General features: G+C 49.4%; 1 protein-coding gene across 3 annotated transcripts in view; it reads left to right on the top strand.

Annotated features, from left to right (window-relative positions):
• The window catches only part of ERI3 (ERI1 exoribonuclease family member 3), a 130669-nt gene that overhangs the window by 69127 nt on the left and 36540 nt on the right, over positions 1 to 25002 (top strand). For all 3 annotated transcript variants that reach the window (XM_088169769.1, XM_014872102.2, XM_088169768.1), the window contains exon 7: positions 24403 to 24502. In XM_088169769.1, coding sequence (XP_088025895.1) covers positions 24403 to 24502 — 100 coding nt within the window. The remainder of the gene's footprint in view (positions 1 to 24402; positions 24503 to 25002) is intronic.

Here is a 25002-nt window from a genome sequence, read left to right on the forward strand (position 1 = left end):
ATCGGTCGTTTCTCTGCATGTTAAATTTGCCTACTAATTTTGAGGCTCTGGGAGAGGACTGTGGGTATGAGATTGCACAGTATTTTCTTTCCCTGTGTGAGTCTCTGAACACCCGTGTGTGCAATCTGTGGCTGCTGCACCCCCTTGCTTCGGGTTCAGATGACATAGTTCTGCCTGCACAGCAGCTGCATGGGGAGGTGAGGTCCAGGTTATTGACGTAATGTTCCTGTTTCCAGATAGTCACGGATGGTGGGAGAAGCAGGGGCAAGGATAGAGCAATAAAAGCATTGTTGAACCTTGAGGTGCCAAGCAAGACCCTCACACACCACCTCCTAAGGACTAGGGGGTGCTACAGTCTCAGGTGTCACTCTGGTATGGTGTCCAGGTGTGGGGCAGGCATTGTACACAGGCCAGGAGGAGTTTGATCCATGACATAGATGCTATCCACCTCCCCTTGGCTCCTGCTCTGTTTGCAGACTGATGTAATGAGTTATTTGTAGCTGGTTTGGAGACAGCCTCTTGCCTTGGGACTCTCTCTCCCCTGTACCCCAGCCAGACTTTATGCTCTGGTCTCCTCTCCCTCCACAAGCTCTGGCGGTGCTGCATGTGGTAGGCAAGGCACGTGGGCCAGTAGCGCCTGCACGTTCCAGGAATCACGTCAGCTGTCATTACTTACATTACCTTGATTGGGAACAGTCAGTTATGTCACCGTTCATCATCGCGTCTCTCCCAGGAGACGCTGAAGAAGGAGGAGAGGAGCAGGAATTATAAAGCGCTTCTGCGGTGCTCTGCCAATCCCACTGCTCCGTTGGCTGAACATCTGTCATCAGGCAGCTTGAAGAGAAGGTGCTTTGTCTGATGGATCTTCCCATTGTAGCTCCACAGGGAGGAGCCTTCTGCAACACCAGGGGTGCCTCATGGGAAGAGCACTGGGGACTCTTGGAGAGTTTAACATGAAGGGAATAATGCTGCTGCATTGGAAGCTCTGTGGGGTACCACAGTAGAGCATGTTGGGCAGCTGGGGCCACAGGATGGGCTCTGCTGGCTGAGGGCTGCATTGAGCCAGGTAGAGTTACCAAAACTGTCTCCAGTGCAAATGAGTTAGAGCTTGAACTTGGACACTGTCCCCAAGTGTGACTGTGGAGGATTTCTGCTCATGTCTCAGTTGGGATTTCATCCTCCCTTTGGCCAGGAACTCCAAATTCCCCAGATGAGAATGAGATCTGTGTTTTGATGAAGGAAAGTTCTTATTTCTAATAGAGAATTATCTGCAAAGTTTCCAGGCCTCTGCCCCAATTGATTTGGGAATTTGACTCCAGTTCCAGCAATGAGTCTCTTTGACTCTGATCTCCCTGGCAGGAGGGGCAGTAGCTGTGTCCATCTCTGGTGGCAAAGCCCATGATGCCATGTGTAGGGAGGAAGATTGTCCAGCAGTCTCCTGTGAATGAATTTGTGACTGTACTAACAGTGGGTTTGAGAGGATAAGATGAAATAGGAGCTCTGTGGCGGTAGCCAGGAGGTGCTCCAGGTCTGTAAGGCCAGGGTCCCCAAGGCTGTGTGACAAAGTTGTCAAGGCTGAAAGCAGGAAACGTTCAAGAAGCACATGTAGCCCAGCAGGACAAACTGGGAGGTGGGGAAGACAGTAGTGTTTCATGCTACGTGTGCTGGTCCTGGCACTGTGACATGGGAGAAACACTGTCTGTCAAGAACAGTGCTCACATTTTCACTTCTGTTAACTGGGCAGAGAGCAAGGGTGGCTTGACAAAAGCTGGACCTCAGTGAGTTCCAGTATGTGGGTATTCAACCCAGCTTGGGACTTGGCAGTGCCTCTCTGGAGATCAAGCCACTAAAGGGGAAGAAAGCCAGGACAGGAGAGGTCTGTACCCAGAGTCCAAATTGGGGAAGGAAGGGAAGTTGTCTAGTTCTGTATGTTTCTCCTTGGAGCAGCTCTGTCACAGGTATGAAGACTGTTCAAAAGGGAGTGGTAAAACACACAGAGGAACTGGCTGACACCAGCAGTGGCACATAGGTGCTGCACGAGGGTGGGGGGGGGGCTGTTCTTTCTGTGTGGCAGGGGCATCACTGCAGTTTCTCTTAGCTGAGTTTGAAGAGCTCTTGCTGTCCCCATCTTTAGGGGTAGGCACTGTTGTGCTGGATGGCCCAGGTGCACGGAGTTTGCTAGGCAAGGAAGAGATTGAAAAGGGTACATGGAAGAGAAGAGAATTGTTATTGAGGAAAGGTGGGTTTCCATGGTGGGTGGATAGCTAGTGAAGTGAGTAAATACTTGCTATAAACATGTTCAGAGCATCTCTGTGTGAAGAACCCAGCACAGCTTTTCTGAGAGAATAGAAAGAGAGCCCGGGTTCAGTTCATATGTCTGTTTTCATTTCTTTTCTTCTTCTGGTCAACTGTGGCTGTAGATAAGAGTTTTCTATTTGAAGTTCAGAAGGGAAGGGAAACCCATTGTTAGAAGGGGAGACTTTTTTTTTGCTTGATATCTATCTCCAGCAACACAGTGGAGAAGGAAAAGATTTGCTATGATAAAGGTAGGTTTAAGGAGGAAAAAAAAAAAGGCACATTGAGTGTTGCTTTTCTCTGTACTTCAAAGCCTGAAGTAATATGGAACAGTATAAAAGAAGAGAGAAAAAAAACCAGCCTAGCCCAGCCTCTGCACGGGGGCTGAGAGTGCCATAATAGAGCACCATCCTGGCCAGAAATCCAGAGCTCTGCCTGAGGTGTTCATCGGGGCTTGGCATGGTGGTGTTCAGTATGCACAGCACTCCTGCCAGGAGTCCACAGAGATGGGCTGCAAGAGGGATGGATGCTCCTTAGGGGGAAAGCAGAGGAAATGTTTTGCAGGTGTGCATCCTGTGGCAGGACTGAACCAAGGAAAGTCACTCACTGGAAAGAAAATCAGGCAAATGTGGAAGCAGTATGGGAAAAATGTGCCAATAAACATTTAATTATTAAAATAACTTGAAGAGTGTATGGAGTGTTCAATACAGCGTGGCAGAGTGAAAAAACTGAACAGCACAGCTCTGGTGAAGGCTTTGGGTGGGAAATAGCTCAACATTTCTGTCCATGTACCTCAGGGCCAGTGGGGTTGGCTTTCTGGGGTCCTGGGCTGTAGGATCAGCATTTCCCAGGGCTCAGCTTCAGTTGATTCTGAACAAGAGTAGAGGAGTGCTGGGGATGGGGTACCTGTGTGTGCCATTCCCTTGCTTGGAGCAGGCATGAGCACAGAGGGGGACTGCAGCTCCACAGTCAGTGGGTTTGGGCTGTGAAAGACAGGCAGGAATAGGAGCTCTCTCCTAGGGGACAAGGCAGGGGACAGAGAAGTGTAACCTGAGGAGCTGGGGCTTGTGACACTTCCACTGCAATTCTGCTCTTTTCATGCAGGCATCTCCTTTCCTCTGGCCCTCCAGCCAGACTGATGGTGTGATGCTCCATGTCTGCTCTGCTGTCCTCATGGTTTTAGTTTTCATCCCCAACCCAAGCTCCATGCATGATCCTGGCTTCTGGAACAGCCCTTGTTGTGTCAGCCAGTTGCTGCTCTGCCAGCCTGTTCTGGGCTTGCTGAGCTGCTGGGACACTCCTGGAACAGACACCATCCAAGGCCTCCTGTTCTCCTCCAAGAAGCTAGTACCTTAAATAAAGGAGAGAGCAAGCCTGTGCTGGAGGCTTTTGCCTCTGTGGGAGTCTGGAGAGGAGAAGAACAAGAAACCAACAAACTCATTTTCAGTGCTGACCTGAGCAGAGGTTGGAAGTGAAAAGATTTCCAGCAAACCTAGGCTGGTCAGGGTTGCTAACGAGCCGTTCCTTTGAGCAATGTTTTACATTCTTTAAGGATGGCAGGGTGCTCTTGGGGAGAATCTGCCAAAGTAAATGGCAGAGTCAAGTGTGCCGGCTCCTTTCTTTCCCTTTTCCCTTTTTTTTTTCCTTTCCCCTTTCTTGGTTCTCTTTATTATGTGGAGTTGCTCTGGCTCTTTCTCTCACTTCTGTTTCTCCTTTTGTTCTCTCTTTGTCTATTTATCACACTGTGAAGGTTGAAAGAGATGTTATTAATCTGGGAGAATGAAGGCAGGATTAGTGGTATGAATCGGATTTTGAGAGCTGTAATGATGGAAAGACTCGCTCTGCTGGCGGGCTGCGTGAGTTTGATAAATGGGGAGCACTCCAAACTGACTCGCGCCTTCCTCCGCACTGCTCGCTTTGCCCGCTGGGGCGTGCCATGCTCTCAGATCTGCCAGCCATCCCACACCGCTCCTACCTGAACCAGAGCAAAAAGCCAAGGGTAAATCAGAGACAAATATCTCCCATTGCACTTAAAGAGATCATTTCTTTCAACATCTTTTTCAAACAGAGTCCTGTCAAGTTCTTGGACAGCCTTGTGTGGAGGTAGGATCTTTCCCTGGAGTTTGGCTCAGAGCTGTGGCTGTGAGTTATTGTCTCCTGCCGTGGCTTTGTGGAGAGCAGTGAGGACTTAGTGTGGCTACAGCAGAGCTCCCATCCTGCACGACACAAAGAAGCAGAATCATCTCCATAGGGCTGCACTCTGCTGTGTTTGCCTCCTGAGAACTGCACCAGGCTTCAAAGTCCTTGTAGAGCTGGAAGAAAACAGGCTGTTTTATCAAAAGTTGCTTTGGAGTCTTAGCCCTGAAATCTCTTGAGGGATTCTCCTCTTGCATAACATGAGCCAGGTTTCCTGTTACCAACCTTGGGATGGGGCAAAGTAGGCTCTGGGAACAGTCACAGAGTGACAGCCCCCAGCTGTGGGCCAAAACAGGACTCTCTACAGCATCTTTAGTGAGTAGGGTTCTTTCCTGGGGTCACCCATCACTGCATACTCACACAATTGAACCCTTCTTCATCCCCACCTTTGGGTGTATGGTAGCCCACATTGCACCCTGCAGAGCCAGAAAAGCTAGGGACAGACTCATAGGTGTGGGTTATGTTGGACTTTGAAGCAAAGACAAAGCTAACTGACTGAAGTTATGCCACCAGGCATTCATATGTGGGGACTGTGCCCTTGTCCTAGGGTCCTTCATGGGAGTCCCTGCTCCACCCTCTAGTATGGCCTCTGTGGACATTTTGGGCTCCCTTCTTGGTCATGTCTGGGCTTGAATCTTGTGGTCCCACTCGAGAGCATGCATTTGCTGAGGAGAGATGTGATTTTGTGAAGGCCATGTGCAATGTGTTGAAAAGGTTGGGTTCTTCAGTGCTCCTTGTCCCAGAGGCTGTGGGAATCGACTTGGCCCTACAAGTCCCCAGGGGAGCAGCAAGTGCCTGGTGGTGGTTGCAGGATAATCCATCATTTCAAGGTTTGCATCTTGTCTGTGCTAAGCAGTGGGTTATTACTCAGTAGAGGAGGGGAAACAGCAGTGTGCAGGAGCAATCCTGCTTCCAAGAGGGAGTCAGACCACCAGGCAGTCCAGAATTGTCAATGTCCCTTTAACTACAAGGTAATGGACTCCCCCACGCTCAGGCTGAGCTCTGCTCCTGCCTTGGCAGGAACAGTAATGATTGTCAAGGTAGAGCTAATGAGACGTGCACATCTTTAAAGGATCGTGGCTTCCAAGACAAAATTAAAAGGAAAAAAATAAAAAAGAGAAATGAGGGAAGGAGAAAAAGTCCAACTGCACTGCCTTGGCCAGCAATGTGTCTGTCCATCTGTCTTGCCTGCCCTTGACAGGATGACCCTAAATGACTAGCAGGACTTCTTTGCTTGCTGCTGCAACTCCTGTTTGGCCCTGAGAGCCCCTTCACCTCCCTGTGACCTTCCATCCAGCCCCTCAATAGGCTCTGGCTAAGTGGGGAGAGAGCAGGGCATTGTTGGGTATGTGACACCTTTGCTGCTGTGTGGCATGGCTGTGGGGACAGTGGAGCTGAAAAGTGGGATAGCAGGAAGGTGTACAAGGAGATTAAGGACACAGGACTATCATGTCCTGGGTCAGTTGAAGATGTGGGGATGGCGGTGCTGTCAGTCCTGGCTCATCCCTCTCTTCATCCTTTTCTCCCAGATCTGGGAGTGATGCAATGACAGCTGTCATTTCCATGCATACATAAAAGTAGGGTCTGGATACCAGAGTTTTAATGATCTCCTAAATGCCTGTCCCATTGTGGGTGGGGAGGAAGAGATGTCTCCCCTTTAGTATTGGGAAATGCTCCATAGCCACTCCTGGCAAGGGAGAAGGCTGCGTCAAGCAGGCTGAGCCAGGATGTGACCCTTTGGGAAGAGCTGGCAGGGGAGCTGGGATGTTGTGTGCGGTGTTTGGTGTGACTGCCTGCCCACACTTTTCCTCCTGTTCTCACTATTTTGACTTCACAGGTTGAATTGGTTCAGAGCAGCCCAAACTAAATGAGGAGAGAAATGATCAGTCAAATATTTCTTAAATCCTGTCTTTAAGAGATAAGTGCTTGGCTGGAACTTTAAGGCAGGTAATGAGGCTCTCTTCAGATCAGCTTGTGATGTGGAAAGTGCTAGATTGACCAGGCTGCAACTGGAAGAAAGCTCTGTCACAGCCGGGGACAGTGCAGCACAGGACTCCCCACACTCCAGCACTCTGCACCAGCTGCTGCCAGCTGCTCTCTGCTGCCTTTACCCTCCTCCTGGCAAGGAGGAAAATGCAGCTTGGAGCTCTGGGGAGCAGCCTGCTCACACAAAACTGAGTGGCTCCTTTCCACACAAGGAATGTCAGTCAGTGCTTTGGACCCCAGCCCCAGTTTGCTCCAGCTATGCAGGCAAGAGCTTGAGTTGAGGTAGCGAGCCAGAGGACCACTGTCCCTCCAAAGGGCTCTCAGAAGTTTTCCATTTTAAGCTGACAGATTTGTTTTGCTAAAAAAATCAGAGTGACTTCAAGCCTTGCAGTGGCTCTGTGAGGGTTCTCTCAATCACCTCTCAAGCTGGTGCAAGGGGAGAAGGAAAATTATGTCATTTTTCCAGCAGCCTGGTAAGGATGTGTGGGTAGGATCATCCTTCCTTTTCAAGACATTATCCTTCCATCGGCAGTGGAGCACCAGCAGTGCTTGTTGCCTCAGGATTACACCTTCACACCTACCAGAGAAGAGGAGTTGGTTTGTTGGAGGAAAAGTGGCAGTGCAGGAGCAGCAGAAGAGAAGGGAGCAGTGCTGTGCAAGATGGGATGTGCCACTGTCTCTTCCTAGCTCCAAAATACTTGCTTCTCCTTTAGTCTGTGACTGGGAAAGAATCTGGTCTGACCTGCATGCTCTACATGACATTGCTGGTGCCAGGCTCCTGTGCCCTTGCTCCCTTGTGCCATGCCCACTGGGCAGCACTTTGCCATCCTGCTCTTCTCTAGGGCTCTCCCAGGCAGGAGCTGGGGACCCTCTGAGCTTTCTGGTTTGTATCCAGGATTTTTAGGCCTTCTGTTGTTAATTATTGAGATGTAATAATTTGATTAGTGCACTATTAAAAAAATCGCTGATATGATTACCATGGATTTAATATCACATGATATATCATTACATTGTTACATGGTGACAGATGTAATTGAAATACACTTATTGGAGCCTGGGGTCGTGTTTCATTCAATCACAGCAGCACCTCCGGGGGGCAGAGCAGAAATGGCTAAAAAAAAAAATAAAAAGACATCAGGATTGGATTTTGTAATGAAAACAAAGAAACTTGCAGCCTGTTCAAGTGTGGGGCAACGCTTCTCTGGCATTTTCTCCGTAGGAATTTAGAAAGGTACTAGTTTTGAGGATTGCCTGGAGGAGATTGGTCAGTCGAGTTGAACCTGTTTGCTCAGGGGACCAGCAGGAGGATGTGAGCAAAGGATCTATACCCAGAAGGCTTCCAGCCATCTTGCAGCACATGAGCCTGGCACTATGGGCACTATACCACTGACCTCTTGGTCTGTCTTGACTCCTTTTTAAAAGAGAAGTGGACCCAAAGATAGTATTCACTGTGCTGTGGGAAAGCCAGCCAGCTACTCCCCACCTTATGCCTAATGCATTTTTGGAGTCAGGGATAACTCATTTGCCTCTGTGTGGCTCAGGCTGTGCCACAGAGGAAGGGTAGGCAGTGGTGAGCTCACCTGCACAACTGTGACCTGGGTCATGTTTCTTTCCATGTCAGTGAGAAGAGGTGACATCTGTCTCTGCCACATTATCCTTGAGGGCATCTGCACTTGGGCTTTGGGCAGCTGGGGTGAGAAGAGAAGCAGCTCTCATGTACCATCTAAACCAGAGCCTGGGCAGGGAAGGGACTGGGCTGTCACTGCCCGTGGGGCAAGGCCTGGGCTGTAGAAATGTACCTGCAAGAGAAACACAAAGACCCTGCCTGTTGCTGGCTCAAACCTGCTGCTTCTCAACATGGTGATGGATAAGAAGCTAGTGGTGAGCACAGAGATCTCCTTTTCCTTCATCTTCTCCCCTTCCCAGGGTCACCCACCCTCCCAGTCCCCCACAAGGCAAGTTTGGGGTGTTGCCTTAGACAGGATCAGGGGTGTGGCAAGACCTCAGAGATCCAGCACAGCATACTTAATGCACTTTAATTACTCTTTTCATCACCATGTGCTAAATCTCATCCATAAAGGGGGCAGAGACGTGATTTTGTCTCAGTTACACCTGTTCCCACCTCTACTGCAGGTCCCAGGGCTATTTTGTCTTTGCAACAGTGTGTAGGTGACTTTGAAACTGAAGGGGATGTGTTTAATCTTGCCCTCATCCAAAACAAAGGAAAGAGGAAGAATTTGTGGACAGAGTGAAGGCGACTTTTCCACCAAGAGGGGAATGGCAGTGTGGCAAGCTTGAGACATCTGGATGTTTGCATAATGATGTAGTAGCATCTGGTCCTGGTCACTGGCTCAGCATTCACATGTTCAGCACAGCATCACCCCCTACTCCAATGTGTCTGTCCCAGAAACTAAACCTTACTGATGATTGAGGGATCACTTCTATTTTGGGTTTTCAATTCTGTGTCCTCCCCACAAAAAGTGCTCCTACCCCTCTTTTGTGGAGCCAGCATGCCCATTTTAAGCCCTTGTTTTGCTGGGAGCTGTTGAAATTAATTTCCAACTGGCATGGGAGCTCTCTGGCTGGGAAGACTCTGGCAAGCATCTTTCTTTTGAGGTTAAAAACATAATTTCAGTCTGACCTCTGCGTTTCAGAGCTTTTGTTGGTTTTCTCCACCCCCAGATGGTTTGTGTGTGTGATTTTAAAATAGCCTTCTTCTCTTGGTTGAAGCTAGCTGATGCGTCCACTTCTCATTTGAGGATTGTTGTGTTTTATTAATGCTGTTATTATTCCATTACTGTCATTGTGCTCTTTTATAGCAAATAGCTTAATTTAGTTGAGATACACAGATGCTGAGAGTTTAAGTGAAATCTTCAGCACTTGGTATGCTGGGCACTGAGCAAATATTCCCTAAGCACTTCAGTATAAACCTTTCACTTAAAAACAAATAGGCTCCTGGGGCAGTGCTGGGTGGCAGGAGTTTGGGAGAGGGGAGAAGGGGTGGGGGACTACCTGTTTAGTACTATTACAGAGAACCTCATAGTTAAACGTGACTATAGGTGCTGAAGAATGGAGGATTTCATCTCCTGAGGATTTCATCCCCAAGATGGGCTGTGATGGGCTCTTCCCTACCAATGCTGCAGGACACGGGGAATTAAGCCACCAGCACTGCTGGGTGCTTTGCGTTGAGATTTTTAGGGGTGTGGAGGAAAAGTAGTTTCTTCAGCTGAAGCTGCCTGGATACTGGGAGAGGTGAGGAATGAACATGCTGCCACCCTGGGGTGGAAGGTACAGTGCCAGTGAAACTCAGTGAATGTTTGAAGAAAAACGTGGCTGCTGGAAAGTTGTACTGTGCTGCAAGTAGATCTTGGAGTAGAGGAGTTGAGAAATAACACTGGTCCCAAACAACTTAGGGGCCAGGACCCTACTATTAGAAATTACTTGGGTGCTTAAGCCTCCTGGGAAGCTGAGGCAATCCAGGCTTTGAAGTACCTTAGCTACTTCTGAAATGTTACCACTTACTGTTGACAGATGTTCGTCTGAAATGGATGCTTCTTGCTCAGTGCCTCTGGGCATTCATTAATACTAGTGATAACAATTTCAGATTGTCTTCTACACCTCTTTCCCTGCCTCCATTCTTTAAAAATAACAAAGGTAAAGCTTGTTAGTATCATGTTATTTGTGCACTTAACTCTTACTGCCTTGGCAAAACCTGCTGATTTTGGTGCTGTTGGTGCCAAAATTTCTTTATGTGGGGCAGAGAAAGCCAAGAAGAGAGTAAAGTAAAATGGAGTGGGCATGTTCCTACACATTGAGGTTGAGGTGGAGCTGTTGGTCACGTTGGCTCAATTTGTCCTCTACACCTGGCCATGGCATGGAAGGTGCCATGTCCCTGCCAGGTGGTTCTTTGGGGAGTAGCAACTTTGCCTTCCCTCTCTACCACCCATAGCTCTAGGACACTCCAGTCTTACTGGGGAGGGCTCTGCTCCCCTCTCAAGCCCCCCAGGGGCAGCCTCTTTCTGGGTGCAGCTAGCAAAGACTTACTTCCCCCCTTTATTCTGTGGCCAAGCAAGGGGAGCAGCTCCCTGTGGTGGGGGACAGTTTGGGGAGAAGAAGCGCTAACCCATGCTGCCTGTCCCCAGTGTGCAGTCATAATAGCTTGAGGGTCTACGGGGAGTTGCTGAGATCATTTTTATTCCCTGCTTTGTGGCAGCTTTGTGACTTTATCTGGCTTTTGAGGCGACTGGGGTAGCTAACAACATGCATGGAGCATCCTCTGCGGAGGAGGCCTGGTGCCCGGGTTTGCTAGAGGTCTGCTTTACCACTTACGAGAAACGAGTTAACCTCCCTTTGATCTCAGTTCACGGCTAACCCTTTAACAAAGTCCGGGATGTGCAAGGAAATCAATACTCAAGGCATTGAATTTAACACCAGCCATCAACTCAAGCGTAACACACACACTGACTGACTCCGATTACAAGGAGCGCTCTGGTTTGAAGCTTGTTTGCTAGCTCTCTAGGGTGGTGCGGGGCAGCAGTGGGGAGGGCAGGCAGGCTTACATGGCTGTCATTCAGAGAGGGAGTAAGAGGGACCTGGTGTGCTCTGCCGTGTCCTCCTGATCAGCTCTGCCTTCTGGTGCCCCATGTCTCCTTATACCTCTGATTTGCAGCCCTAGCAGCTGTTCCCTGACACTGGAGCAGAGAGCTTGGATGCTGTGTGTGATCACTGAATGCCTGTTTGTGTACACATGTAATTGTGCTTTGCTGGTGAGAAGCAATAGGACCCAAGGCAAGGCAGATTCTGCTGAGCTGGACAAAAATCAGGACTGCAGGTTGAAAATCTGAAAAATGAAATGCTGCAGGCGGGAAAGGTTGAGTGTCTGGTCAAGGAGGCAGCCGTGTCATTTCGCCAGCTCCAGTCGTCCCCACAGACATCTAATTAGATTAGTGTTGAACTAATTGGGACACCTTGTTCCATACCAGCTTCTTACTCTTTGCTGGCACACTGGCAGCGGGCAGGCTGCTTGCCATGGTTCCACATTGGGAAAGCCAAGTGGTCCACAGCCAAGCACTTTCTGGACAGCCCATGGACCTACTCATTGCATGTCAGCCCTCCAGCCCCCAGCTGCAGACCAGCTCTTCTCTGGGCACATTTGTTCCTACTTGCTCTTCGTCTTTTCACCAGCCATAGCCAGAGCTGAGACAGCACATGTAGGTTAGGGATGGGTTCAGAGACAGCTGAAGGATGCTGAGGGGGTGAGATGAGCATTCTATGACCCCACAGCTCTGTTCTTGCACCGTGGCTGTGTGGGGGCCATCCCTCTGCTACACATGCTCAGTAATGTTGGGCAGAGCTCCTGGGACTTGCTCCTCAGGTCTGGTATCACCAGCAGGCAGCAAGGCAAATCCTACTAGCATTTCCCAGGCTCACTGGCGGAAAAGAGCCAGCTGAACCACAGAATCTGGGCCTCAGCAGTGGCAAGGAGTGATGGCCCCTTCCACAGGGAGGAAGACCCAGGGGCGTCCATGTGTCTGGGTGTCACAGACCTTCCCAGCACCTTAGAGAGGAATTGCAGACATGGTTAAAAGCCACATCCAGAGAGTGTCCCAGCTTGCCCAGTAAGGAGACCCTTCTTGGCTGGGTCTAGGTGGCTCCCTGTGTGCTTGCAGGACCCCAGCCCAGCCCAGGAGGTTACTGAAGCCTGGTGGCACCAAAGAGCTGTGGAGGCTCCTTAAGCTCTCTTGGATGATGCGTTGAGCTCCTGAGGACCCAAAGCCCTCCATTTCATGTCAAGTGTGACATGATCTTCCCTGTCACCTTCTCAGGACTATAACATGGTGCTAGTGCCCCCTTTTCAGTCCAGGTAGCCAGTCCTGCCCCAAACTCCTGCCTAGCTGTAGTGGTTTATCCCCTCATGCCTCCTTTAATAACCTCTTCTCAGGACCTTGCCATGTTCTCCTTGCAGGTCCCTTTATTCTCTGCTTTCATAACCTCTCTCCAAATTGATTCTCTCATGATGTGTTGCCCAGACCCTCAGACCATCTCCTTCTGTTTGTTCTTCCATTGAAATTGGGAAACCTCAATTTTGCTGCTGGTGCCCCAGCAGGCTCTGCTAGCTGAGCTGCTTGCCTGGTGTTTGCATCCATCACAGCTCTTAGAGGCGCCTCTGCTTTAACCTCCTCAGTCTTAACCCTGACCTGAGTCAATAATCATGAGGAAGAGCTGCTGCTTAGATGATCCAGTGTAAACTCTACCTTTGATTAGACAGGTATCATCCCTAGGCACTGGTACAGCAGCACCTTGTTAGCTTTCCTTGGTGTTCCTTTACTGCAGCCATGAGAGCCTCCAATGCGGGCAGGGGATGGGCTGCTGCCCTAGTAATCTTTATTGATCTTTTCCCTGATGTCTCATGCATTGTATTTCTTGCTTTTCTCTCATTCTTCCAGCTGCCTCTCCTTTGAGCAGCTTTGCATCTTGTGGGAGTGCAGAGAAACTCTGCTTTTTTCAATTCTTGCAGAGCAGCAGCACTCAGAGACTCCAACAGCTGTTAGATTGTTGCTCTGCAATGAAAACTTGGGTTTTGCTCCTGTGTGTTTGCTGTCTGGGAGGAGGAAGTAAGAAGGAGCAGGGCAGGTATCTCCATGCCCCTCTGGTCTGTTGTGTATGGACCAGTTTCTCTGCATTGCACCAGAGGGGTTTTAGAGAAGGTCATGTATGTGTCCCAAGAAGACCTGACCTGGCAAACATGAAAATGGAAGGGATTGTAGGATGTGAGCTGAGGGAGAGGTGTGTGGTAAGACATGCAGGATAGTAGTGATGAGAAGGTCCTGCAAGATCACTCTGATTTCTTTCCCATCCTCCAGGGCCTGGGTTTTTCAAACAGATTATGAAACTGAGATGTGAACATGCTGGTCACCCAGCATCCCTCCTTTACTGCCACCTTGCAAGCACCTAACTTTGGCAATGACAAGTAGTGGAAACCAGACAGTTGAATTGCCTTGTCTGGCACCTGCACTGTGAATGGATGTGCAGTTGTACATCATCTCCCCTGTGCTTTTCTCTTGGTAACCTGTCTGTGGGTCTCTGCCCTCTATGGTCCCATCATCCCCATCTGGCATGTTTGTGCACAGCAACTAAACCATCGCCAGAGGCGTCCTTGCCAAAAATGTCCAGACTACCATATGCTGAAACATGCTGTGTGTGGTGCAAAGGAACAGTGTGTCTGCTCTGGACAAATGGCTTTGTTTTACACTGGGAAAAACTGGAGTCAAAATGTCAAAGCAGTGTTTTGCACAGGAATAGATTGTTCCTTTCCAAAGGGCAGCAGTTATGTCCCTGGCTCTTATTTTGTGGTTCCCAAGCAGAACTATTCCCATACAGTGAAACATGCCAATACTTTGGCTTTTCCATCGTGGCTTAGGATGAAAAGTAATGTCTTTGGTCTTTCAGTGGGGTGGACGCAGTTTCCCAGCCCTTTACAGCAAGAGCACACTCCCTGCCAGGAGGCAAGGATGAGTCCCAGGGATGTGTTGCTTCTGCTTTCAGCACGTTTGATCCAGCCAGTCTCTTTCAAGGTGTGTGGAAATGAGCTACAATCTCATCATTCCTGCGGAGGCTTCTCGGAGGAGATAGCAGAAGGGTCACAGCGCCTCTGGAAATCTCCCTTCAGGTGATGTGCCGTCGCATTTCACAGCAGACAGACAGAATAACCTTTAGGGCATGGTAAGAGGCAGCGTTTTGAACTCTGAGCTGGGGAGCTCAGGAGCTCATTTCTCTGACACATCATCTGTGTCCCTGCTGGTTCCTGCATCCCCCTGAAATACCTTTGTCCTAATCCATCACTTCCTTAGCTAGAATTAAAAAAAAAAAAAAAAAAAAAAAAAAAAAAAAAAAAAAAAAGGTTAGCAGTTGGTCCCTTGTGTGCTGGCCACACAAAAGATAGTCTCTCCTGCAGAAATGCACCCAGACCCTCTGCTGTGGCAAATTTTGCCTTAATTTGAGCTGGTCTCAGTCTGTGTGGTGGTGGGGGGCTGCCCCACCAGGCCAGCTCCTGGCAGCTGAACAGTTCTCCTGCACTCACTTGCCTTTTCCTGCATTTCAGCCTCAGAATGTGGGTCCTGAGTTGCGTTCTGTCCCCCCGTATTTATCTTTGCAGTAGTGGGGAGATGAGTGGGCTGGAGGCAGGTGAGCTGAGGTATGTGTATGCTGGCACATGCTACCCCTATGAACCAGAGGCTGGGAGCACTGGGAAGAAATTGCTGACTCTTCCTCCTCCCTGCTCTGGGGTAAATAATGGTAGTTTTTATTTAGCTATTATTTCCCAATGGCAGATATCTCCTCGGCTGTCTGTTTAACTATCTTTATCTCGCCCTCCTTCTCTGTTTGATATAGTTATAGATAAACAGATAGCTACCTTATTAAATAACATGTTTTAAGAGACCAGTGGTATGGTTAACATAATGCAGCAGCTGTTGATTTGTCTTTCACTGTCGGTTTGTTTTTTGGTTTTTTTTCTTAAGGAAATGCTTTAAATAAGGGATACTTCATCTATTAAAAAAAATACACTTGTAGCAGCTGCTAAGCCCATCCATAAGCCTGCTTTACGTTGTATTTGTGATGGGACTGACAGTGCATGGAGGAGCCTGATTATACACAATTCCATTTTAGCAAGCCCTGCGATGTAATTTCACAGGGCGATCAGTGTTTGAATGTAATAGCAGCCTGTGCTAAGGTGTCAGAATATTAAAGGCGCTAATGGAAAAGCTCCCTGGTACACAAGGGGGACAGCATTACAGGAGACGTCGCAGATGGCTGGGCACTAAACTAATGGGGCAAGATCCAAAAAGGGAAAAAAAAACCTAGAGAAGGGAGAGCTCACGGGAGCACAGGCACCTGCTTCCCTCTCACACGGAAATTAAACAGCGAGCGAGGGAGAGGCAAGCGTGTGCGTGTGTAAAAATAGAAATTGAGGGGGGAAAATAGCCCCTCTTGAAAGGCTTGAAGGTTTTGACAGCAAGCCCAGAGCCAGCTCTGCTTGAGAAAGGCTTGGGGTTAGATTAAAAGGATGTGTGGGGCGGTCTGAGCATCACAGCCATAGTCCGCCCTGGAAAGAGTGATGGATGGATACTGTTACCCACCCTATGTAATATGGCAAAACTGCAGCTCTGTTTGGTGGTTGTTCATCTCTAGTTAAATCCAAGGAGGGTGAGTTGTATCCACTTTGCAGCTGCCCTGACAGCTCAGTTCTGCAGTAAGGTGTATCTGGTGGGGCCATCATGCTCATTTCTGTCTTCATGTATACAGGGGCTGATTATGGGGCAGTGTCAACATTTTCCTGTTTTCCAGCACAGTTAGAGGCATCTTCTCCCTCCACATGAGCCCCCAGTTTCCCAAGGAGCAGCCAGAATTGGACCAATCCATTCTTCTCTGTATGGAGAGGCTTCTGTGCCTGTGGTGAATCATCCATGAAGTGTGCTTGTGGGTTTTCCTTGGTATCATACCCAGCTTCCCGCTCTGCTGGCCACAAAGCTGCGGTAGGGAAAGGCTTAGCGCTGCTTTCCTGCTTGAATTGGCCCCACAGGGGCTGGGGTGGTCGGGGGATAGCACTGCAGGACGTGAGCCTGTCCTTCCAGGGCTGGAAGGGTAAATCAGCCACGTGTAGGTACTCCCTGGAAGCTGTCTGCCATGTCGTCATGTGTCTCTGCCTTTCAGGCACTAATCGGGGGCTGCTTGTGTATCTTAGTTCTGGGAGCCAATTGCATACATCAGAATAACCCAGCTTGGGTCTGTCACCCTGCAGTGCCACCAGGAATGCAAGGACACCATGAGAAGTCAGCCCTGCCACTTGTCCCAGACTGGGAAAGGCACTGGGCACGTGTTGCCCAGAGCCTCTGTTCACGCTAGTAGCCCCCATCCTTGGACTGCTTTCTTGGTGGTTTATGTCTCTGCTTGTCCCCTCTCCTGGGCCAGCACTGGCTTGTGCACGCCCCAGCTCTATTTCCCAGCCCTCCAGGAACCCAGACCTGTAGTTTTGTTTTGCTTTGCTTGTGACCAAACCCAGGGCTTTGACCCAGATCTCCACGGCATTAACCTAGTGTGTCACTAGCCACTGAGCACACAGCAGTCAAGAACATTTTATCCAGGATAATCCGTAGCCTGAGAGCAAGGCAAAGACTGTTCTTGTTCAAACACAGGGAAATGTGAAGCCTAAACCGCTTGGCACTTTGACACCCTGGGGTCAGGCACACCAGTGTGTTTCTACTGCAGCCTAAGCCACGGCACATGGTAAACATGCATGGCACCAGGGACACCTTTCTGCTGCCTGATGGGACCACAGCATCCAAATGCACCCTGGAGAGGGGCTCTTGGTGGCTGCAGCGTCGCTCCTGCCCCCCCTGAGGAGTTTCAGCAGTGAATTTGTACAGTTATGGCTGAGCTGAGATATTGGCAGGACACAAGCAGGATGAGGCTGCTCAGATGTGTCTGGATGGGAATAGGCAAGGCAAGAGATCACAGTGTGCCTCAGTTTCCCTTTTGCAGAGCTCCTATGTACAGAGCTCTGTTGGCATGGGCTGCTTATTTTAGTAAGGAAAGAGCACATATAGTTATGCTGCATCCTCTGCATCTTCTCTGACATCTTGGTGCCTTCCCTTAAGATTGACCTGTCCTTCTCCCATGGTCTGGGGGCACCTTATCCCCTGTAAAACATTTCCCAAAGGTGGGCAGAGCCAGGCAGCTCCTGTGTGCCTAGCGCTTCTATTTCAAAAAACAGACCATTCATCTTTTTATTTGTTTAATTTACTCCTTGATGTGAGGCATAAAGTTGTTTCTGTTCTAACAAGCAGCTTTGCAAATGGACTGAAGTGGACACCAGCTGGGCTTGCCAAAGGTTCCCGGCATCCAGGACATGAGGGAAGCTGGCTATGTGGCACTGATCTGTGAAAAGCCCTTGTGTGAAGAGGGCAGAGTACCAGGCAAAGCCTCAGCACCTTTTTAGCAATGGGAGAGGATTTTGTCCAGATCTCATCCTCTTACTGGCAGGAATTTCCAATTTTCCCTTCCACCCAAGTGGGGCCAGACCCCATGCATGGTGTCCTCTTTTTCAGTGTGTCAGCTGCTCTCCTTCCCCCCAAAGCTCTTGGAGGGTTTGTGCTCTGGAGAGTGATGTTCCCTGGGGAACGGCACTGCTCACTTCTTCTCCAGCGTGGTCCCATATCCAAACCCCAGCCAAATCATGTCCTGCAGTGGCACTGCAGATGTACTTGGCAAAGGACATAATGCTTTTGTAACCCCCACCCAGTAATGATTGGCACAGATGTTTAATTCAAGGCTTAGGTTCACAGGTGCTACATTGGGCAAAAGTTGTTTTTGTGCACCCTGTACCACTCATGAATGTTATCAGTGCACAGAGAGAAACTAATTAAACATGAGTGGTGTTGATGCTGTACCTGGTCAGTCTGGAGGCCCCTCTTGCCACTCTGTTTGTAGAAATTAAATGCTTCTTGTTAGTGGTACAGCAGAGATCTCTAATATGTGTGGACAGAAAGGCAGGGATGGATGGAGTTGGTGTCAGGGCAGCAATTGCTTATCGTGCCTTATCTGGGAATATGAAACTGTATTGCATGACATCCAGAGGCAGGCTGAATAGATATGCCAATTCATCTCGAGCCCAGGCTTTGACAAGCTAGACTGCCCTTGTTGAAAGGCATCAGTCAAACAAGAGCTGCTGGCTGCTTTTCCCTTTTTTATACTTTCTCTCGCTCCCGCGCTCCCTCTCCCTCTCTCGCCACCTCCCCTCCCTCCACCTCTTTTTTCTAAGCTTTTTCCACACAAAATTGAAAAGCTTTGGAAATAATAATAATAAAAGCTCTCCAAACTAATACCATTTTAAGTACACCCCCCTCCCTCCCCAAATGGGATTGATAAGGAACCCCAGTGTATGAAGGCATGTTTAGATAACATTGAGAATATTATAGCGGGTGAGAGAAAGTAGGGGGAAAAGCTTCCTGCCGCGTCTAAGCCGGGAAAGGCGACGGCACCCGGGCTAATACGAGTGTTTAATATTTGATGTGTTGGGATAAAGCAGGATCACCTTCGAATTGAATTGAGTGTCAGAATGAGAATCTATTACTGAAATTCTTGTGTGATTTGACAGCAAAGCAGACGATGTTATTCTTCACTAGTTACCGCAATCTTCTCCCCTACATCACTTAAATATTTTTTTCTTTGCTTGAGTAAACACACATTATCCTTTTTTTCCACCTCCCTTTCCTTTTTTCTCTCCCTCTTTTATACTTATTTTTTATTTATTTTTTTTTCTTAAATCAAACCTGCCTTTCACAGGGCTGATGGAGTAGATTGTTATTTCTTTATTTGTCCTATTAAATGGAATTCCTGATCATTTAATCCTGCTTTTGTAAGTGATTTAAAAATACTTGAAAAGCTGTGAATGTGGCAGCACTTCTGACTAAACTGCTTAAAAGGCACACGTTATACCTGGGTTTAGCTCCTGCCTCTTGACAGCCAGTGAGGGTAGCAAGCTCTGGCGCTGCTGGAGCCATCCCAGGCTCCGTGCCTCCATCCTGCCAGGCAAGCTTTCCTCTGTGCCTTCCCTGCCACAGAGGAGTTCTGCTGTTGTCAGCTGGGGCTTGGCAAGCTGCTTATTCATTACCTGACTCTTCTTTAATTGCACTCAGCCCTGTTCGGGAGCCTCCTACTAAATTATTTGGTGGTGGGGTCAGCCCCTACGTGGTGTTACATTTGCCTCTTATCACGCTGGTAAATTTGCATGGCAAGAAATCCCAACAAGAAATGTCCACCTGGACTGGCATGCAATTAAAATGCGAACACTCTGGAGCCTCCAGTGTGCTGGGTGCTATTCAGGGATGTCCTGGAAGACAGTCCCAGCCCTAAAACCTTACAGTCACTAAAAACATTTCTAACTATGTTTAAAAGCCCACTTAACCATAGACATGACCTCTTTTTTCTTCCCACTGTACGAGGTAATAAAGAACCTTGACACGTCATTGTGGCAGCAGTGGAATAAGGGCAGTTAGATGGGAAATGCTCATTTTGGGTGGATGCTGTGCACAGTTGACATGACAGGAGGAAGATGATTTTGCTGTTCCAGAGACATTTTCTCCATTGCAGAAATGTCAGGGGGTTCACCTTCGATCAGCAGGCAGCTGTGCCAGCCTAATTCTGGGGGAGCACAGCTGGTACCTGCTGCTTGCCCAAGCTAAGAGCAGCTGGGAGTTCTCACACCTTCTTTCTGTGTATTTAAAACCATGTATTTTTCATGTATCTTTTTGAAATTCTTAACGGAGATTTTCAGCAAAACCCACCACTTTTCTTATTCCTTAGTACCCACCCTTCAGCATCTTCTCAGACTGCTTAAGCCCCTTTGCTCCTGGGAGGATTTTTTCCAAAAGGAAATATTTTGTCTGTGTATTAATATTAAAATCACAATTAGCAGATGAAACATAGCATATAAAACCTCTTGGTAGGACATGTAAAATAAAATTAGTTGCCCAGCTGCTCAGGGCAGGACACTCTGTGCCAGTCCTGGAAGTTCTTGCTGCCGTGGTTTGTGAACATGCTCATGCCATTGCAAAGCACAAAGATCTGCTTCCCTCCTGTCCTTCATCTAAAGCATCCAGGGTGATGCAATGCCAGCAGCTCTAGTGGAGGGCAGAGGGGCCAGGAGCTGTCCAGCAGGTCACAGCATGGACACGTGTGGAAAGAACAAGGCTGGCTCTGCTGACATCAGTGCATTAGAGCTCTGGCAGCTCTGTGAGGACCAGCTCTGTTCCTCCCTCTGCATGTGGGAAGGATTTGTGGGGCTCCCTTATTCTGACTTCTGAACAGGTGCCTGTTTATATGCTGTGGGGTGTTTAATTTTGTCTTAATGTGACTGTCGAACACCGGTTTTTGTGAAGTGTGCTGGGCACTTCCCTATAAATAAATGATGGAGCATTATTCAGTCTACTTAGATCAATACATCAGCTTGACAAGTTCCAGTTCTGGGAATTTTCTGACCCCCTGGAACATCTTCTCTGCAGCCGTGCTGCTTATAATCCATGGTGTGCAGCTTAAACAAACTCCAGAGAGCAGCACATCAGGACCCAGCTATGTTGGTGCTGTCACTTTGCCAGCCCGGGCGTTGCTGGGGATGGGCACTGATGTGCACTGGGATTGCAGCAAGAGCAGGAGAGTCAAACTCGGTGCCAAACTGCACAAGCAACCACCACCATGGGATTGCCCAACCTCACTGGCACACCCTCTGTCCCAACACAGGGGACCATCTTTGTACACCAGTGCTATCAGAAATAGGACACAGAACATGTTTCAGGCTCTTTGCAATCTGAGGCAGATGTGTTATAGTATAGCTACTGGGAAGGTCTGTGACCTGGTGCAACAGGAGGTTGGTTTCAGATCTTTTTTTGCTCTGTTATAAAGCCAGCCTCAGATGCTGTGATTCTGCACATGTCTGTGTCATGTCTATGCCCCATGTTTTATCCCCACTTCTGGTTTTAGGATTTTCTGCAGGATATGTGGGGTGCAGGTTACCAAATTACCTGCCTCCTCACACCAGCATTTGTTTAACAACATGTGGATTATCTGTGGTGCTTGCTCTGTGCATGGAAACACAGTATGTTCCTAATCTCCTGCTGCTATTAGCTCACATTTATCACAGGAGTATCTGCTTACCTTTGATTCGAGATCCCTCCATCAGGGACCCAGAGCAGTACTTGTCTGTGAACTGCTGTGTATGCCTATGGGATTGCATAAGTAAATAAATATAATTAATAATCATCTGACTTCAGAGCAGCATTGGTAGGGAGGTAAATGCAACCTTCATAGAATTGCAAACAAAATCAGGAAAAAAGGAAAATCTTTCTGGGAGATCGTATGAATGAAAATAATTGTATTCAGGCTGCTTGAAAATTATTCTGTAAACATTGTTCAAGTGTTTTTTAGTAGATCAGAAACATTGAGTTTCTCTCTAAATTGGAATTTTGGCCAGAACCATTTAAAAATAGATTTTTTAAAAGATGCCTGCATTTTTATCAATTAAAATGCAGATAAAAATAAAGAAAACTGAGAGTCCTGGCCCTGCTTCAGTGTTGGACCTTAAAGGGAGCAACCCAGTCTCTGGCAACACTAAGACTGAACCAGAGAGTGGGAGAAAGTAGTGCAGTTTCCTCACAGAACAGGTTTCATGGCAGTTTTTTGGCTTGCGAGTGAACTAGGAGCATTTCAGACTTTCTCACAGTTTGCCACAAGGATAAGCACTGAAGAGACAGAGGTCTGCACCACTGCTGGGTCATAGAGCTGGCAGGGAAGTGGTTGACACCAGAGTCCCAGCAGCTCCAGTGAGCCAGTGGCCACAGCCACCCCTGCAGGCTGGGTACCCCTGATGCTGGTGAGCCACCGGCGCTTTCTGCCTCGCTTTAACAGTCAGAAGAAGAACTTTCCTGTTTAAAGATTAAACGTTGTCTTTAAATATTAAACAGCAAAGCTCCTTGCTCTTGATTGTGTAGCTGCTGCCAGCAGGCGGCTCAGAATTGCCACTTTTAATTAAAAAACTTTATTTTCCATCGCAGCCCAGCAGTGGCTCCTCCTCTCGGCCAGCGGTGGCTGACCTCTCCCCTGCCTTCATCCCTTCATCATCGCTGCCTGCACTTCCCTCTGCCTGCAGCAGTGATGGTCCCTGCCAGCCCCGGTGTGTGAGCAGCCTTGTCTGGGACTGATCAATGCCCCTGGCACTTCCTTCCAAAACCCCAGGAAAAACAATTAAAACCCGATCGATCCTGCAGGCAGCTTTGAATATGCATAAGTGCACACTTGACCTTCAGTGGTCAGGCCAACTTCCACCCCAGCTGCTTAGGTAGTTTGCTCAGGTATTGTGGCTGTACTGAATGACCTTGATCAGGAAAGCAGAACGCGATGCAGAGATGGGCCCAATGCTGATCCGGGGGCTGGGGCAGTGCTGCCAGCTCCCTGCTGCTGCAGAGCCAGGGGAGGCAGGCTGAGGTTTGCAGTAGCACCCAGCTGCCAAGAGCTTTCCAAAGCTGTCCCCGTGGCTTTCTCGGGGTCTTGCCAGTCTCCCCCTGTGCTCCTTCAGTTGCTTCTGGCTAGAGTCCAAGGGATGTCTGAGCTAGGAAGGCAGCCTGTGATGTGGTAGCTCCCTGTCCAGGGACACGGACACCCTTGTCCTTCCCCATCTGGGGATATCCCTTCTCGAGGATGGCCCCCACCGCTGTCCAGCCAGTGGTGCTGAGCATGGGAGCCTTACTGTGCTCTGCCTGTGTTTGCTCTGTGGGATGGAGCCCAGGAGAGGGAACAACACGTGGAACCACTTCTGCCACCTGGCAGCTGGGTGGCAGGATCCCCTCCTGCACCCCAATCTCTGGCTGCCCCCACCCTGTGGCTGGCTGGCCAGCATCCCGATCATGGCAGGGAACATACCATAGCGTGTTTGTCAAAGGCAAAGGAAATCTCCCCGTTGTGTACACAAAGTGTAATTTCAGTGAATTATGCATAGACTTAATTAGGAGTTTTAATTGCTAATCATCTCCCAACAGGATTAGCAATGCTGTCTATTAATTATCTGTGGAGCCCCCTGTTTTGCTAAGGCAGGAGTAACAAAGCAGCATGAATGGCTACATGGGCCACTAATAAATTAACTCCCCCAAGCCCTGTGGCTCCCGGGGGGGCTGCCAGCAGAAGGGGCTGCACAGGCACTGGACCTGCCTGCTCTAGACAGAGCAGCAGGTAACAGGAAAGAGGGGCTGGCAAGAGGTCCCAGCAGCAGGCAGGTGGCTGGTGGGCTGATGAGCTGGTGGGGGACACCTCTCAGCTCTGATCACCCAGTTCATCCCCATTCCTGCTGCAGAGAGCATCTCCCTGACACTTGCAGCCTGCAGAGGGTGTTAGCAATGCCCTGCCACACTGTGGCTGCGGTTAGCGATGATCCCCCGCTGCAGGAGGGAGATAGGGGCTGCTGCATTGACCTGATCTCATCTGGGGACAATGGCCCTCACGGCAGCAAAGATAGTGCCAGCATGAGCAACGCTAAGCCAACGCACCTTTCTTACTGCTCACAATGCGTTCTGAGCTTAATTCCTCAAGATGAAGAAGATATGTGGCTGTCAGGCTGTAATTACAGCCGTGCGTGTGACATGGAGGACTGGCTGCTTTTATGTTTGCATTGTCCAGTGGGTTTTTGTGCTGCTTTGGCTCCCAGCTGCCTTGCTCCTCCTGGAAGCCCTGCCAGAGGATGCTGTGAGTATGAAGCAGGTTCCCTCTGGCCAGGCAGCAGGCTCTGTGCAATGGGGTGAGCAGTGTGGCTCCCAGTAGAATTTATCCCAGTGATGGAGAGCGCCGAGGCAGTTGGGGCTTGAGGGTGGAAAGGAGAGGGAGCTGGGAGGGCTCTGCTTGTCGGGGCCTGAGACGGGGCCTGCTGGCCAGACCAGCCTGGGAATGAACACCCCTTTCTAAACCCCCTTACTCCTGTTGGCAGCCCTGTTAAGGCTGGAGTGGGTGGATGATTTTGGAGCAACTAATGGACATAGGGCATGAGCTTAGCCCCTGGCTTGCCCCACCACAGCATGGCAAAGGTGTCCTTGAGTGATGCAAGCCCCTCAATCACAAGGTTGTCATGTGTACAGGACACCACCAGAGGCTCTGAACACCTCTAAGGAGAATCAGGTGGGACAGGGCAGGGGGAGAGTGCTTTGCGTGGGCAATTCCAGAAGAGCTGCTGTGAGGGTGATGTGCGGGTCTATACTGAACACGGTGAACACAGACACACGCCAGCCCCTGAACACAGACCTACTCCAGCCCCAGGAGCAGTCAGACCTGGGCAAGTACAGGGCATGCTTGCACATGGGCTATGTCTGACCCTCTGCTTCTCTCTTCCAGGCGTACAGCTTTGCCATGGGGAGTTGGCCAAAGAACGGGCTCTTAGACATGAACAAAGGACTGAACCTACAGCACATAGGGAGGCCTCACAGCGGGATAGGTGAGTGATGCTGCCCCGTGCCATTTCCATCCCCACAGCTGCTGCTCCGGGTGTGTGGGACATGCCTCAGCTCTAAGACATTGTCCAGTCTGGGGTGCTGAGAACAAACCAAAGGGCTGCAGAGTCCCCAGCTGGTGGAAGGGATGAAGATGTGTCAGGGCAGAATGGGCACATGGATGACCTCTCTGTCCTTTGCACATGCCAGTGTGCCAGACATACCTGCCAGTCTCTCTGGCTGGGGAGCTGCTTCCCTCCTAGACTTCTTTAGCAGTGCTTGGATTAGGGTTGGGTGTGAGCAGCACCATGTGCCTGGAGCACAGCACAAAGGTCTCCAGGCTGGGTGGGATGCTCTCCCTGTTGGACCAATCCTCCAGTTGCTCTGGATGCTGCAGTCCTTGGAAAGGAGGCTGTGCTGCCTGACTTGGGAACTGGCTGGAAACACACTGCAGAGTGAAGATGCGTGATCCCAGCTGGAAAACTGAATCACTGTCCTGTTTGTT

The sequence above is a fragment of the Sturnus vulgaris genome, chromosome 9, assembly GCF_052056855.1.
Source record: "Sturnus vulgaris isolate bStuVul1 chromosome 9, bStuVul1.hap1, whole genome shotgun sequence".
NCBI classification, from domain to species: Eukaryota; Metazoa; Chordata; class Aves; order Passeriformes; family Sturnidae; genus Sturnus; species Sturnus vulgaris.